This window comes from Pelodiscus sinensis, chromosome 1, assembly GCF_049634645.1.
Source record: "Pelodiscus sinensis isolate JC-2024 chromosome 1, ASM4963464v1, whole genome shotgun sequence".
Taxonomy (NCBI): Eukaryota; Metazoa; Chordata; order Testudines; family Trionychidae; genus Pelodiscus; species Pelodiscus sinensis.
In genome coordinates this window covers 297,583,787-297,601,364 of record NC_134711.1, presented here as the reverse complement: position 1 = coordinate 297,601,364, position 17,578 = coordinate 297,583,787, and the positions used below count along the sequence as shown (strand labels likewise).

General features: G+C 43.3%; 1 protein-coding gene across 5 annotated transcripts in view; it reads right to left on the bottom strand.

The window, feature by feature from the left end:
- STARD13 (StAR related lipid transfer domain containing 13) overlaps positions 1-17,578 on the bottom strand; it is a 430,610-nt gene that overhangs the window by 156,992 nt on the left and 256,040 nt on the right. The window contains exon 1 of one of the 5 annotated variants that reach the window (XM_006134213.4): positions 2,205-2,635. The exons of the other annotated variants lie outside the window; for them this stretch is intronic. Within the exon in view, the coding sequence (XP_006134275.2) occupies positions 2,205-2,373 (169 nt within the window). The 5' untranslated portion in view covers positions 2,374-2,635. Of the gene's footprint in view, positions 1-2,204; positions 2,636-17,578 lie in introns of those variants that run through there. 5 annotated transcript variants of the gene reach the window in all.

Here is a 17,578-nt window from a genome sequence, read left to right as displayed (position 1 = left end):
TTCTGCAAACAACTATCAGAATTTCCTTTCGATCGAGTGTCCGTGCAGTCTGGACGCTCTAATGTACAAAAGCACATCGCTTTTTCAATGCGCTTTTGCAGTGTGGAAGTGCTTTTGCAGAAGAAGTTTTTGCGGAAGATCTCTGAGTCCTATAAATAAAAAGCTGAAGGTGAGCAGTAATAAATTCCTAGTAATCCAATATGTAGATATCATTCTTTAATAATATACGTATAAAGCAGAAGTTAATTGTACCATTTTACATCAATGGTACAAAAATGAATTCTTACAGCTTGCGGTGAGAAAGATAAATAGTTAAATATTATGGATGGGGAAATGAGGCAGGGTGGTTAAATGAATTGTCTAATACTGTATTACACAATAAATAAATTGTAGATAGAGGATTAGAACTCAAAGTCCTAGCCCATGGATCATCCACGGGATATGCTGCCTCTCTATTTATATAGGTATTTATGGCCTAAATTTTCAAGTGTGTCATGATTTGAGGTGCTTCAGTTTTTGGGTGGCCAACTAGAGATTCCTTAAAGGACCTAATTTCAGAGGGTGGAGGTTCAGAACTTCCTACAAATCAAGTCCCTAGTTAAGTGTGCCATGTTGAACACTCAAAGACGAAGGCGAGGAACCAAAAATCATGTATTACTTTTGAAAAAATAGACCATTATTACATGAATTTATTAAGCACCTACTGCTATCTTGACACTCTTTGTTGATACATATATAGGTTCAGAGGGAAAAAGTCATATAATTTGAGAAACAGATAAGGGTGTCTTGTTAAATAATCCTGTCCATAGCCTCTTCCTGAAAATATATATTTTCAAATAAACCCAAAGGAAGAAAAATTGCCTTTTCTTTGTATTCAATCAAGACTATATGCTGGGGATATGGCATGACATAATATCCTTCCTGAAATCAGAGCTGCAGTTAGGGCCAGTATCCTTCAAATGTCCTGAAACTCTGTTGCCAACAACTGTTTTCCTATTTGCCACAGAAATAATCTCTTTCATCAAACGCTGGCCAATGAAATATGTATTGTTCCTTCATAAATACAATAAGGTTTTCATAATTATATCCTTGACCTTTTTCCAGAACTCCACAGCCACTGATACAGAAAGCATAATTTGAAAGCGACAAATTAAATTGGTCACTCCATTTAGCTGCTCACATGCAGAAACTCACATCAACTTCTACATTATTTTCTTGGGAATGACACTAACTAATGTTAGAGTAATAAAGAATAGCTAACACAGTCTGTATTTCTTTTTAGTAAAAATATCTTTGGTATAAGCTAGCAGGAACTAAACAGGAATTGCATAAGAAAATGTTATCTTCCAAATTTTTTCACCCAGGTGAAAAATACATTACATTCTCTTTTCTGTCTATATGTAGGGCCACATCTGGTTTAGAAAATTAAAAGCTTCAGTGATGTACTATATACTGATCTTCCTTTTAACTCAGAAAAATTAACACAGGTGTCTTTTAATTTATGTTTTTTCACATCTGCTCCAGGGAGCTTTGGAAGATGATTTCTTTTGAAATGCACAAGATCAAAGGATTTGTTTTGAGGCTGATATGTATATATTTAGACCTAACACAGTCTAGGTAAAGTGTAGTGGCCGCTTGGATAAATATATATAAATAGTAACAAAAGACAAGTCAGCAATCATCTTTAAGGACATGTGACAAAAGTTCTATAATCCTCTGACAATCACGCATGAATTTTTCTAAAGTCTTAACAAAGTAGTCTTTTTCCAACCCTCTTACAATCTTAAGTAGTTTTGTAAAATTGATCAATCATTTGCACACTACATAATATTTTTTACCTGTAGAAATTTTACATGTATTATACACGGAATTATACACAGCCTGCTGTCATGACATTAAAGCAACCAAACAAGAGGAATTTTAGTCTCTTTCTCACATTTATGTTACCTAGAAGTTTATGATTAAAAGGCAAGAGTTAAGTTACTGATCACACACTCTTGTGAATCTTTATGTTCCCTGTACGTGAATATATTTAAATCACTGAAGTAGAATGCCGTCACTGTTTCAAATTGAGTTTGTTCAACTCAGTTCAACATAAAGAAAAGTAAACATTAAAATTTGAAGTATTAACCGAAGTTTTAGTGTGCAGAATCTGACTTAAAGACATTACATTATCAAGAAGCCAGTTAGCGCCAGTAACTCACCTTGCTGAATTTTAGTCAGTAGCTGATGGCGTGCAAGAATCCTACTCATCCTGTATGGAGAGCGTTTCATATTCTGATCAAATCGTAAGTACCTCTCTTGGCCCTCAGGTGACATGGAATTTAGATAGTAACAGCCTGAGCCTGAAGTCCTGGACACCTGCCTAAACATCTCTGCCTCTTTAAAATCACCGCTTCGGCCCCCCCCCTATATGGTTATTTCAGATTCTAATCAGTGTAATGAAAAAAAAAAGAGAGAAGCAACAAGTCCAAGGGAACTGGAAAGAGCAAGTGCTTTAAAAAGAAAAAGGAGTGCCAAAAGCTACAACTCTGGAGGATTCCAGCTCCCCTCACATGATCTACAAGGGCCAATCAGCCAAAGTAAAGAATGTGAAAGTACACAGTCTGCCTTACAGAGGAAAGTGAAGTCTGTTCAGGCATTTCCAATCCCACACAACGTTGAAAGCAAATACAAATTGCATGCTTCTGAGCTGACTAAGCATTGAAGAGTTGTGATTGAAGAATTTCAAAAACAAAAACACACCATCTATGAACACCTATTTTAGGCTGCAAAATTCCTTAGCATGCAGAGTTTTGGAAAACCGCTTCCTCCTCCACTCTGCCACAGAGCTGCCTACTTATTTTTTCAGAAGATGCCCATGCTAATTTTCTTAACATCATACCACACTGTTTATCTTGAAAAGGATGCTTAAGGATGGGCTATCTAATCCAACCAACCACCTAGTTACATACAGACAACACCTTACAATGAAAACATATCTATGCAGTGATCACATAACAGAAGTTAACTGACATCTAATAATGCCTAAAATGAATGTTACTGAGAAGCAGTTACCAAGTTATGAAAAAATCTTTATCTTTTTGAGTCCCCAAACAAGTATATTTTTGTTTGATGCACACATGGGCACATTGTTTTTCATACATTCTTAAAACACAGCCATTTGCTTTTGCAAAATATCACATTCCTTCTGTGTTTAATCACCTGGTAGCAGAGTGCTGGCATTTGTTGTTAGCATCTGGATAGCAAGTCTGAGTAATTCAGAAAATGATAAACCATGTGGTATATGGAATGGGTTAGCCTGTGTGCCAGTTAATTTTTATAACATCTGTAAATATCAATGAATTGGGTCACTAGCGACCATAAAAGATAGCTCATTACTAAAGGATAAGAATTATTAACACAGATTTTTGTGATCACGACTGTTTCCAGCATGTGCACTGCTTATGCATAGGGAGCAGCATTACAGAACTGGAGAACAATTTCTGTGAACTGCAGAAATTAGAAAAGGAAAAGGCCTATAAACAGCTTACTTTGTCCATCCCTCTACAATTTATCCGTGGAGGCTGCAATACACCTAACAGCAGGAGGGCTGTGGAAAGCCCCAGATGCAATGGAACTATTACATTTTCACAGCATGAGCTGAAAGCATCTGTGATGATGGCATACAGGTGGACTCTGCATTACTTCCACACCACTCAATTGATTCTGTACCAGTTTTAAATATGGAGCCTGTTACTGCAATTACATGATCCTAGTGGCCAGGACCTTCCAAATATAAGCAGCTACCCCCCCCCCCCCATTCCCAATCCCTGTGGTTTCTATCTCCCCAACCCCTTCATAGTTACTTCCCCCAGAATAGTTACTGAGATTTGCCAGGAAAAGGTAGCGTGGGTAGCCATGGAATAAATGCCACCCCAAATTATCAACTTATTTGTATCCTGTACAATAGATTCTAGGAGTATTTTGGCATATTTTAATTTATTCATATTTTATATTTCATTCATGGTTGACCAAGGGTTACCATGAAGGGATAGGAGTTTGAGCAGCTGGGTTCTTGGATTGCCTGGCACTGGGAACAATGCAGACATCCAAACCAGTGTCTTAAAAATGAAAGACTCCAAGACTCATTACCAATATCTGGAGCTATTTCTATAGTTCCCTATTTGCTTCATTCCTTCCCAAAGATGGCTATGTTTTCATGAAGAACAAAGGAATCTCTGGAGAGTCACAGAATAGACTTGAAGTTCAAATAGAAAAAAAATGCCACTTGGGAACAGGCCTAAATGGATTTTACTCTTTTGCACCCAGAGAACGGTAATCATTTGTCCTTGTTGTATGGTGTTCAGAGACACAAGAAAGGCTCAGCTGCAGCTGAGTGAGATGGACATTCATGGCTCTCCTTTAACTCAGTTTCCTCAGCCAGGTAGAGATAAGGTTCCAGTTAGTTTTCATCTATTTTTTCACAGCAGAAACCCCTGGATAATAAATGTAAGTGGGGGAATGGTCCTGCTATTATGGGGAACTTTCCTGGCTTCTATACTACCCCGGTGAAATGGACCAGCAAAAGGATCTCAGTTCCCGCTCCCACTTCTTTTACCCTAAGGCCTCCCTGATCCTGAAGGATCACCTTCCACTCTCCTGCATAGCAGAGTCCTCGAAATCCCAACAAAGCTGGGCCCAGGTTTTCTGGAACTTAATCCCCAACTTTGTAGTTACTTAGGACAGGGGCTGGGGTGTCCTCACTCCGGGGTGCTGTCTTCACACTGGATGCTTTCTTGACCACACTGATTATTACATATAGTTCAAAGCTAATACAATTTATTAAACAGCAACTGCTTAAAAAGAACAGAATAAGGAAAAAATGAGACAGGTTAAAAGAGAACACATAGCCCTGCTCTGTAGCACGGGGACATCACAAACAGCAGTTTGCAGAGTGTAAGGACAGTTCACAATCTGTTCCTTGTAGGTCCCAGGACTCTCTCTCAGGCCCTGGCTGTGCTGCAGGGGGGACTGCAGGTTGGACACTTGCTCTGGCAGTGACCACAGGTCTTCAGGCTCTAGGTGGCAGGACCCCTCTCCCAGTTGGAGTTACAATCCCTCTCCAAGTCTGGCCTGCAGGGCATCTTGGCTGGTGGCGTCTCCCTGCCCAAAACCTCTCCCCCCCCCCTTGCTGGTGCCAGCTGCTCATCACACCGAGCTACAGACTATGTTGCTTTGCCAGCCTCCAGCTCCTTGCATTGCGCCTCTGACCCTGTTGGCTCTGATCACTGTAGATCTGCCTCTCAGCACAGGGTTTGAACTCCTTGGGCTGTGTGTGTCTGACTCTCTCACTGCAGGTCTGCTTCTTAGCACAGGGTCTGCACGGGCCTCTGGCTCTGTCACTGCAGATCTGCTCCTTAGTACAGCTTGGACCCCTTGCTACTCTTCTTAGCTCTCTCCCCCTTTTACTCAGACCCAGAAAATCCCAGCTCACACAGAGGATGGGACTGGCCTCCTAATTCCCCCATTGGCCTGTCCAACCTGTCAATCAGGCTGACCTGGAGTGTTGGCTTCTTCCCTTTGTCCCTGGGGTCTGTCAGTCTCAGGGCCCTGATTTCTCATGGACCCTTCCCCTTTTGGTACTGGGAGCTGGCCAACCAAAAACTCCCACTGAGTTTTAGTAAGGGGCTAACAGTCCCTTTACATAAATATTCTGAATACTCCTGAATATTAGCAAAATTCATACTAATTATCCAAAGTGATATCACTGTTATTTGGAAGAGCTATTATTTGATTAGCAAATTGCATCAACTATTCAATTAGCCAATTACTCTAAATTTAACATCCTTAGTAAGAAGCAGCATTCCCTCTAAGCTGCGGGGCAGCACAGCTTCACAAGTGATTAATCAGCCCCACCCAGTCAGTCAGCTCTGTGTATGGAGCCCTGAGCCTCTGATTGGGTGGGGCTAATTAATCACCTGTGAAGCTGTGCTGCCAAGCAGCTTAGAGGGAACACTGGTAAAGAGGTAGACAAGCCCCGTCCTTCTGGGCAGGCTACCATACAGCACAAGAATCTGTACAGCAGGGAAAGCAGCTGTAGTCAGACTGCTGTTTCTTACTGTTGGAGGTGAGCAGGGCCTTGGTCTCCAATGGTGCAAAGGGCAACATAAGCTGCACAGTTTATTTCTTCCTGAAGCAAAGGGAATGCCAGGGACAATCTGTGACTTTCAGAGTTCCTGAACTGTTCCTGGGCAACACTGCTGTGTGGTGCCAGTGACTCAGACAACACTGAATGGCAGGAGTGGGCAAACACTGATCCACGGGTCAGATCTAGTTCACCAGCTGTGTCCTGATCTGCACTGCTTCCTTCAGCTCCCATTAGCTGGGAAGGATGATCCGTGGCCAATGGGAGCTGCAATCGCCTATACCTGTGGAGGTGCAGGTAAATATGGCAGTGGTGGCCCATCAGGGCCTAACCCTAGCACAGTGGCGACCTGTGGCAGGGGAAGAAGGGATCATTGGCCCCAACCTCTCCCCACTCCCTTGCTCTGTCCCCACCCCACCCACCTCTTCCCAGCACTTCCCAGAATGGCAAAGCTGGGGAGTGGACCTGTACAGGCTGGAGCCATCTGGCCTGCCACCACTAAGGGGAAGTGGGGGGGTGTCACACTGTGGTGTGGACTCCTGCTGCCTGCTTGCTGGCTGCCCCTTCTGCCTTGGGAGAGAAGGTGCATGAGAGGTGCACATGCCCCAATGTGTACCCCCAAGCACCACCTCTGCTCTGGTGATCTGCTGCTGTTTTATTGTCCACCATTACTGTATGGCTACAATCTAGTTATGGGCCACAAGTGCAAGAGGCAAGTGAAGATATTGCCTGCTCTCTCCAGGTCTTAGTGCCTAGCCTCTCACCTCTTCCTATCCCTACTCTGACTCTTCCTGAAGGCTCCCACAGCAGGCTGTGGCAGCCTAATGAGTCTTCCTCTGGAGCAGTTCTAGTAACTTACAAGTGAAAACCCTTCCAACTTTCCAGACCTAACACTGAAACTGTTAAAAGAGTCATTAAGTGGTAATGAACCCTTTTCACATGCATTTAAAATGCAGAGGTATATGTTGTTAGTTTCTGAATTTTTGTACAAAATAATTGTTCGTTACTGTAATATATACTCAGAACCTAAGTATATATTGAACTACAGGAGCTTAGTTTAAAATGTGCTTTAAATATTTCATTAGTTTGCTGCTGAAGATTACAAAATCACCTCTGTAAAAAATCCTTGCTTAGATTTTTAGATGCACAATCTGAGTATTCACCGTTAGCCTTAAATGCTTGGATGTTCAGACATACAGTTTTTTAAAATAAATTATTCAAAGGAGCACCTTTATCTAAAATACACACTTTAATTTTAATTACTATAATACAAAAACCTCACTTCCAAAGGCTTCCTGTCCTTTCCGTCCATCCTTGCTGTAATCTTTCTTCCTTCATCCCCATGTTGAGAGCCCTTAAAGGGGCAAACCCCCTTTTCTTCCAGATAGAAACTCATTTTTCTAGCTATTGTTCTAGAGATCACACGGAATAATAGTATTCCTTTTTTTTCTAAAAGCAATGAACAATGTTATAAATATACTAAACAACTCTGACTGATTAATTTAAAATAATGTCTTTATTTCAGTGTGTTAAATATGTACTAACCTGGAATGATTACTTTATGAAAACTTAAGAGTATATTTGTACATTTATGAAGCCTTAGAAATACTGTTTAAGAAAATGTAAAACAGAGAAGAGCTGCATTATTTATTATAATATTTAATGCTGTATTCAGCAGGAGGACTGACTTGCCCTTATTGCAAAGTTTTTGCAAATAAATCTCTGCCAAATTTCAAGGTATATAAAAAAAAAACCTGTGACTGACATTTTTGATTCCCAAATTTAGTGCTTTTAATTAGATACCTTCTGGATGTCCAGTCTTCACAATCTGGCAGGCAGGAGAAAACATGCTCCATTTTCTTTAGAAAGAAATTGTAGAAGAGTGTTTTTTTCAAATGTCATTTGCTACATTTGGGTTCAAGGATTTGGCTGGAAGGGGCTGAGCAGGGATGGGGGAAGGAGTGAGACAATGGAGAAAAGGCTGGAGTATGGACAGGGCCATAGGCTGAGGAGCTCGCCCTCCCCTCCCCCCAGCGGCAGCTTTACCCACCACTCATGAATCCAGTCCTCAAAGAGCATTCTGCTATAGCTGCTACATACTGTTTCTGAACACTAGAAGAGCAAAGCCAGCTCTAACCATTTGCTATTTAATGTGATGCCTCATTATAGGTTTATTTGTGTATAAGTGCAAAGAGCACCCAAACCACAGATCTTCTAGATGAAAGGTGCTACATACTAATAATTATATTTCAATGTTAATTAGCATCATAGAGCAGATTGTGTAGGCTGATTTTGAAATAGACAGTTTAATCAGGTTGGATATTCAGTCACAAGATGAAAACTTCCTTTTGTACTATACAAAAGTTGCATAGTAACCTATATCACTTCTGCACAGCTATAAATTGTACATCTTTTTGAAAGGCAGCATGATCCAGGAAATATGGACTCAAAACTGATGTCCGTTCCATTCCCAGCTCGGCCACTTAGTCACAGGTGAGTTTGCCTGATTTCTCTATCTCAGTTTGCCCATCTGTACAAGGGGAATTTTTCCATAGAAAAACTGAAAAGGCAAAGCTGAAAAAATTCAGCCAAAACCTGAAATATTTCAATTTGGAAATGCCATGACAGTGCCTTGTGGGAATTGTCATTTGGTTGTCTCACACCCCAGGTCTCCTTATTTACTGAATTCCACAGCTGGCCTACCTCTCCCAGGATGAATACTTGGGGTTGGCAATGCTGTAGTTTGTTGGAAGGTCACAAGGGAAGCTCACTTGAACATCTATCTAAGGACAGGATGGTATTTCTATTATACTTATCATCACAGTATCTAAGCACTAAGGAAACTGAAAAAAGTCACGTTATGGTTTGCCCCGTACTGAAAGATTTTTTTCCCTTGTGAGAATGCACAACTAAAGAGCTCTTTTGCTCAGCACAGGATTGTGTAATGGGGTGAAGAGCTAAGGTGACCAGGTGTCAGGTTTTCGACCGGAACACCTGTTTGAAACAGGATCCTGGCAGTTCCAGTCAGCATCACTGACTGTTTGATTGGTGATGGCACACAGTGTGGCTGGCAAGCTCCCTGCTAGCCTTCGCACCATGTGGCTCCCAGGAAGCAGTCAGCATGTCTTTCTATGCATAGGGAAAGTGGGGGCTTCAACACACAGGGGCAGCAAAGGGCTCTACACATGTCCCCTGCCCTAAGCACCAATACCATCAATCCCATTGGCCAGGAACCAAGGTCAATGGGAGCAGCGGGGGCAGTGTCTGCAGATGGGGCAGTACACAGAGTCGCCTGGCAATATCTCTGCCTAGGCGCTGGTGAGGATGTGCTACTGCTTCTGGGAACTGCTTGAGGTAAACACTTCCTTAAGCCTGTACCCCTGACCACCTCCTTCACCTCCAATGCCCTACCCCAGCCCTGATCCCCGACTCATCTGCTGAAACCCTCAATCCTAGCTGGAAGCACCCTCCTGCACCCCAAGCCCCTGTTCCCCAGCCTCACCCATAACCTGCACTCCCAGCCAGAGCCCTCACATCTCCCCACATCCCAACCCCCTCCCCTTGCCCAGAGCCCCCTCCTGCATTCTGAATCCCTCAGCCCCGGCCCAAAATCCTTTTCCTACAGCCCAAACCCCTCATCCCTGGCCCCATTCCAGAGGCACCCACAGCCAGAGTCCTCACCCCTTCTTGCATCCCAATCAACTGCCTCAGCATGGAGCCCCCTCCTGCACTCTCAACCCCACATCCCCAGCTGGAGCCCTTACTTCCAGAGCCACCAATGGGGGGGGGGGGGGGGGAGGTGGCAACTGCTCCAGAGCCAGTGATTTAAAAGTTCTTGGGGCTCCTAGCTGCTACATTGGTAGTGGCTGGAGCCCCAGGCCCTTTAAATTGCCGCTGGAGCCGTTGGTCCACACCCAGTGGTGCTGAAGGGCTGACTGGGGGAGGTTAACTCCTAGTCCCTTCCTTTCTGCCTGAGGCCCTGACCCTTCCAGGACACCAAAGCCAGGCCCCCTGAACCCAGCAGTCTGTCCTCAGCCCTACTCAACCCCTCCTGCACCCCAGCACTCTGAGCCAGCCTGATAAAAATGAACAGGGTAGTGAGGAGAGCGAATGATAGAGGGTAGGGGGGATGGGACGAGTGGGGGTGGGGTAAGTACGTTCTGGTTTTTGTGAGTAGAAAATTGGCAGCCCTATAAAAAGCACATTGCACAATATACTGTAGAAACGAAATTATATTTGATTAAAGTCTCCACTTACAATCAGCATTTCTGAGCACACTGTTAATGTAAGGTTATAAATCAGTTTTTATTCTGTAGCTTGGGATGGCCTTAGAATGTTGGTACATAACGTGAGCCAAGATTATAGTATTCACAGTTTTTCCAATGTGAGATAGTACTATGGTGCACTTGGAGTTATTTTAGCATGGAATTTAATTTATAGTTCTCACACTATAAATGAATAACCACACGATCCTACTGCCACCATCCATTTTTCCCATGATTACTACTTACATTGAGATGTTATGTCACATCTAAAATTAAATCAGAACTATGGTTTCTCTTAATTTTAAAGCACTAATGCCATGAGAACCGCATTGTCAAATTACCTACACAGATGTTATTAACATAGAATCATAATAAGCTGGAAACTTCAGAACTTTCCTGTCAATCACTGAAGAAATGCACACTTCTTCTATTAGTGTATTGGTCTTTGTAAAGTTCTATTTGTAGTTATGGGATTTTGATTATACCCAGTACCTCGTATACTTCAATAAAGCCACAACCTAGTTTATGAAGCATGGGCAAACAGCAACCTTTTTCAATTTCACATATTTTTGTGGGAGATAAACAATCCCTACAGCATATCTGTTTTTGTGCCTAGTGCCTCCACTTCAATGACCTAGGTGGCTACTACAGTAAAACTCCAGTGGTCCGGCATCCAATGGTCTGGCACTCCTGATGGCACAGCACCATCTGGAACCTGGAAGTGCTCTGGGCAGCCGGACAATTGGAGCTGCTCTGCCCCCGGCTTCCCCGATTCAGCCGCTGCTGAAACTGACCAGCGGCTGACTTGGGGAAGCCGGGGGCAGAGCATTTGGGGTGCTGCCAGGTTGGTCCTACAGCGCCGAGGGGCGCATCCCCCCCCACTCCACTCCAGACCCCTCATAGACCCCCCCCTTCCGATAGTCCGGCATATCTGATAATCCGGCACCCCCTGGGTCCTAAAGGTGCCGGATTATCGGAAGTTGACTGTAGTTTAAACCTTGCCCACTTAAATACAGCTTGTGACTCCATAATCTGGAGTTCCAGAGTCCAGAAACACCCCGATGTGGCATTAGCAGAGTGACCCCCATAGAAGCTGGATGGATAGGAGGAGTGCTGACCAGGGTTAAACTCAGGTAGCTAAGGGTGTTGCTGGCAGGGAGCCAGAAGAACCAATGGGATACAGTAATGAAATTTAATTTGTAAATATATACCTATTGCCATTTCTTTTTGTGAGAGTTTTAAGACAAGAGTTGGGAGAAAGCGAGTGATTAAAACCCAGGTAGGACTACCCTGCCTCCAAGGAATTTGGAGCATGGAAGTGGACTGGACCATGAAGGGACCATGAGTAAGTAAGGGGAAAATGTATATTTAGTTGTGATATGGGTATTTTTCTTTGTTTTGGTTGTTTGGTTAAACTTCTGTCTGAATCCATGCCTTCCCTCCCCCACTCACCATATTTAAGCTACAGCCCAAGATACCATTTTTCTCTGTGTGTTTTAATCTGTTCTTTTCTCAGTTGCTTAGTAACACCTAGCAACCAAGTATGCTATATCAAGTATATCTTTTTTCTTTTGGTAATAAAATCACTTTTTTTAAGGCAACAATTTGATTCTTGTGTCCTGAAAGGTAACAGGAGGTCTGTGTGTGTGCTTGCTTAGCCTGAGAGGTCAACTATCAGGGACACAGTTTGTTTTCTTTGGGTTTTTTGTTTGTTTGTTTCTTCTTCAAGCTCTCTTGTAGCAAAAGAGCTTGGGGAACCCCTTGTGAAGAATTTCAAGCGTTTTTGTCCTTTTTATTTTAAGGGATTAAATCACTTGATGGTGGTGGCTGCCTCCCAAAGTCAGTGAATCTGTGACTCTGGGGAATTTTTGTAAGCAGAGCCCACAGAGGCAAGGTATTTAAGGTCTCTTGTGGGCCCCACCTTCTGCACTTGGAATGCCAGAGTGGGAACAACCCTGACAGGAGCATTCATGGGGATAAGCTGGTGGGCAGGGACCAGGAGCATATCCAGACTAGGGGGCTGAGAGAGCAGAGCCCCAAGCAGCAGCAGGGCCATTGTGCAGAGGGTGATTCCCTGATCACTGGGAGTAGGTCAGTAGCCATCAAAGCAGTAGGGCAGAGTGTAGAGGCCTGGGCAGCAGCAGGGCCCCCCAGGCAGCAGTGGAGCCACCAGGGAGACCCCTGAGCTTTGGGTGGCAATGTGGGAGCTGTTGGGGAGAGCCCCGCGTGGCAGTGTGGGATCCCTTCCCCCAGGCACAAAAGCAGGAGAGCCCGAAGCCCTGGGTGGCAATAGAGCCATGAGGTGAGGGGGAAGAGGCCAAGAAGATCCCACTCTGTGCTGTGGGGAGAGCAGAGCCTCTGGCTACAGAGCCCTGGACATTTACCTCCCCATGTCCAGCCAATTCCCTGGTTGGAGACCTATCAGGGAGGTTCAACCTGTACTGCGTTTACAGTCAGAAGCATTATTTAATGTTTGAACAGTAGAGTTCTTCTGAGAGCTGAGCTAGGATTAATGCAGGCTGGAGCTAGTTAGACCTGGCAAAAAGCAATGGGAACCCTACAGCAGCCAGAAACTTTGTATTCTGACTGCAGCTCCCAATCTCTTCATATGGCAGTTCTGTTGTTTCTCCCTGCTTGTCTGTGAGCTGACTTTTATTGAGGGTGGCAGGAGGTGAGAGGAATATGTTTATTGAGGATTTCAACACAGCTGAGAGGTAAAGAAGTCACTTTGCAGATCCCTGTAACATAGTACTGTCTAACTGAAAAGCACAATACCGATGTGTTTCAGAGACAAGGCAGCTGCTGTGTAAACTGTCTAATAGTAAAGTTTGTAAAATGAATACTGCAGTGCAAGGCCTTCTCACTCTGCATGAAAATGAGGCTCATAGACACCATTAAGTAACCTCAGATCAGTCAAGGAGGTTTGCGAATAGTACAGTGCTTCTCTTCTCCTCTCCAGTCCTAACATCAGAGGATTATCTATTTGTATTTTAAGAACCACACATTTAAAGGCTAATACTGCTATAAAACATATGCCCTGATTAGAAGAACATTAATGCCCTGGCCCAACCACAGAAAGGAGCTTTAATGCAAGCAGAGGATTTAAGTGAGATGTAGACTTAGCCTAGGGGTGATGTGTTGAAAGGGTCAACAGGTGGGGGGGAAGAATGCCTGATTTGGCTCATTTAATTGGCTTCCAGTCACAAGCCCTAAGACTCATAAGAGAGCAAAAGAAGTTACTCAGTGTGTACCAATAAGAGGACATGGAAAACACTAAGTTTACCAGCCCATACATTCCAAAACCAACACTTATAAATAAGTATATTGCTAGGTCATAAATATATTCAGTAATCTTATGTGCCTAAGCCCCAGATTCAGTACCGGGTTTAAAATAGCACCAAACCCACATTCAGAAGGGGCCCCAGTGCTCAGATCATGATGCTGCCCCTGCCCATACTCCACACATATGCTCTACCCCCACATGGCCTCTTCCCTCCTGAGGCTCTGCCCACCACTCACACTGGGGCAGGGCCTCAAGAGGGAAGAGGCCAAGTGGAGGTGAACCCTTGGGATCAGATGAAAAGCTTGACCATGGTCCAGATGCTAGGGCACACATGATTAATCTGGTCCTGATTTAAGAACCTAAATCCAGTTTTTAGGCCCCACTGTAATTCACAAAACTCCTGCTCAGCTACTGCCTATCTTTGTAGTCACCTAAATTCCCTTAGTGCCTATGTTTTTGCAGTAAAAGTTTCCTAGATTACTATATTCCTGGCTCTGTGCACATGCATTGCTGCATCCCTCTAGGTTCCTGGGCACCTATCTCCTGCCTAAGCCCCAAAGTGATCCACAAACCAAGGAATGACAGGAACTCTTCTATCTAACTTGTGTGGACCTAATCCAGTAAGTGTGCTCAGAGGCTAACTAACTACACACAAACCAGTCAGTCTATAACAACACTATTATCATTAGCAACCAAACTTGTAAGTTCATTAAAAAGAAGACATCATGTTAGTTTGACAGAAACTACTTTCTGTGAAGACATATTGATTGGCATTATGTTACCTGGCACTAATTCTTTATTAATTGAGTTCCATGTCAGCCATTCCATTATCTTCCCTGGAATTGATGTCAGACTAACAGGCCTATAATTCACAAAGTCATCCTGTTTATCCTTTTAAAATATTGGCACATCATTAGCTTTCTTCCAGCCTTCTGGAACTTCCCCAGTTTTCCATGACTTATTGAAAATCAACATTAATGTCCAATGAGATTCTGAGCCCGCTCATTTAAAACTCTTGGATGTAAGTTATCTGGGCCTGATGCTTTAAAAATGTGTAACTACAGTAGCTGCTGTTCAACATCCTCCTGGCATTACTAGTGGAATAAAAACAATATTATTGCATGATATGACACATTATCTGTTTCCGCCAAATGCAGAACAGAAATATTTGTTGAATGCTTCCCTCCTTTTCTGCATTATTATAAACAATTCTACATTTTCATATTGTAGTAGACCAATACCATCATTAAGAGAGTGCCAATCATTCCGCAGCTTAGTAATTGGAACACTTCACCTGAGAGGTGGCAGATCCCTGTTCAAATACCTTCCCCTCACCAGGCAAAGGCAGGGACTTGGACTAGGAGTTTCCCATAGTCTGAGTCAGCACTTCAATAACTAGGCACAGATTACAAAGGAGGGCTTTCTCTTGCCCCACCATAGCTGTTTTATGTGGAGTTAGGTAACCTCTGAGCATGCCTACCAAATTGGACCTCACACACAATTTAGGCAGAGAAGTACCTATCTAACTCCCACTTGGTTGATCACAAGCATCTGCTCTCTGTAAGAGGGGCAGAGCTTAAGCCATCCCCTCTCACGGGCATCTCCCATTGGTCAGCGTAGGTGGCTCCCCACCTGGGTGCTGCATTTTGTGGTTCCCATTCTAAGGAATCTCTCTCTACCCATTCATTGTGGAAGGAGCACACATGCCCAGCCCAGGCTTTGCAAATATTGCGATTCTCTTTGCCTTTAGAAGTGAGGCTTTGCAACACTCAATGTTACGCTAAGTCCCTTTGTGGATTCAGTCCTCTGTGTCTGGGGATGATGCACAAGATGCCAGAGTAAGTTGGAAGACGTGGCAGTTGGAAAAAAAATTATCCTGGTAAATTGAACTCGGTTGATATGGAATTTATTGAGACACAATAAATATTGTGCCCCATAGACTGCCCTTCCAGACTAGAACTACACTTTCTATCTCCTGTAGACCAGTTTAGGACTGCCTGAGCAGAGAACAGGGAATGCCTAACGTTCCTGAGACTGAAGGGAGGCCAGATTGGAGGAGCGTGGAAGCTCCCTTTCTGCTGTCTTTCTATTATCTTGCATGGAGTGTGAATAGCTTAGCTGACAATGAAGCCAAACTCCCATCCTTGGCCCTCGAGGAGCCGAGGCTAAAGAAGTACTGGGCTGAAGGCAAAAAGGGGTCTTGGAAAGGGCTGGGAGTAAGGTTGGTGGATATATATCATCCCTTCCCAAGAGCCTCAGAAAAGATAATGAAAAGTTGATGGGGGGAGGGGTTTGCTGTTTTGTGGCCTATTCTGTGAAGCTGATTAATTTTTTTCAGGCTGCTGTCGCACAGCTCCATGTCCTCAGCTCTCTTATTACACTAGCATGATTTGGATAGAAAAACTGTCAACACTGATATAAGCTAGAGGACTTGGGGGAAATAGCATACTATGCTCGCTTTAAGGATCGTTATTGTCTCCCACAACTTTCCTCATTTACAATTAAAAAGAATTTGATCTATAAGCTATTTCCTTCTCAGCTTTTATTCCTGACTATTTTTGTAGTTAAACTGTGTTGATTTAAAAATTTTACACATGCAGCTAATGGCAAAAAATCATCAGGAGCAAAGAATTCCATTATAAATCAAAGAACAGTATTAAAGCAAGGGTGTCACTAAATAAAAAACATTCATAAATAGAAACTCTGGTAAAAAAAAAAATAGGGGAAAGCATCTGGCATGTTGCATGTTTGCACTATTTGCAGTAGCTAAATCTGGATCCAATTAATGATCTGTGTATTTTCCAAAATTTCAATAAAATGCCTTGACAAAAAGTTAATCTGTCCCAAAAGAATGCCTTATTTCCTCCCATATGTTGCCTGCTCCGGCCCAGCAATAAACCTCTTCCCGGTTTTAAGGAACTTTACAACGATACCAACTGATCCTTTCCATAAAAGGGGAGATAATTGTTCCAAAACTCAGAGTCATAAGGTTTGCTAAAGAGAAAGCAACACAAAAACTGTGTTATAGTAAAAGCTCTTCATACTAGGCACTATGGTGACCTAGAATTATCCAGAGATTTAAAACAGGGGATTTTGATATTTTAGCAAGACTTTATTCCAGCTGTTTTATAATCCCTCTGAGTTTGGTACCTTCTGTGAAACACTACCACACCAGGATTAATGTGCACTCTTCTGCTTGATAAGACATGCCCTGCTGTCCTTGCTATTCAGGATGTGTATGAAAAAGAAACAGCTCAAACCAACCCCCCCCCCCCATTTTGTAATTATGTATTTTACATATTTCTATCAAACAAAATGGATGACCTGGATTCAATTTTACTTAGTGGTATCTTTTCCTAGCCTGGGTTCTGACATCTCTTTGATTTCTATTTAAATCAAACCAGAGTGCTGTGATCCATTGGGATTTGAGCCAGGGTCTCCTACCCACCAGGTGGGTGCCTTAACCACTAGACTACAAAATAATTCGCTCACTCACGTACCCAGCTGCTGTTTATCTATTTATCCAGGGTGCAGCAGCTTTGACAGGAGAGACTGAGGGAACTTCATAGCTATACCAAAGCTAAGTGATTGGTGCATTCTTCTGAGAAGGAGAATCCTTTCTCCACATTACGCTTCCTATTCCGAACTACCGGTACACCTCGTTCCACGAGGAGTAACGGTAGTTCGGATTAGAGAGCCTAATCCGAACTACCTACTCCCTGCTGTGTGTAGCTGCGGGCACGGAGTCCAAAATACCGGGGCTTTAAAAATGGCGGCGCCCGGTAAGATGCAAATGAAGCCCGGGATATTTAAATCCCGGGCTTCATTTGCAACTTCGGTTGCCTACATTAACCACCCTAGTTCGAACTAGGGTGGTAGTGTAGACATACCCTTTGTGTGGAG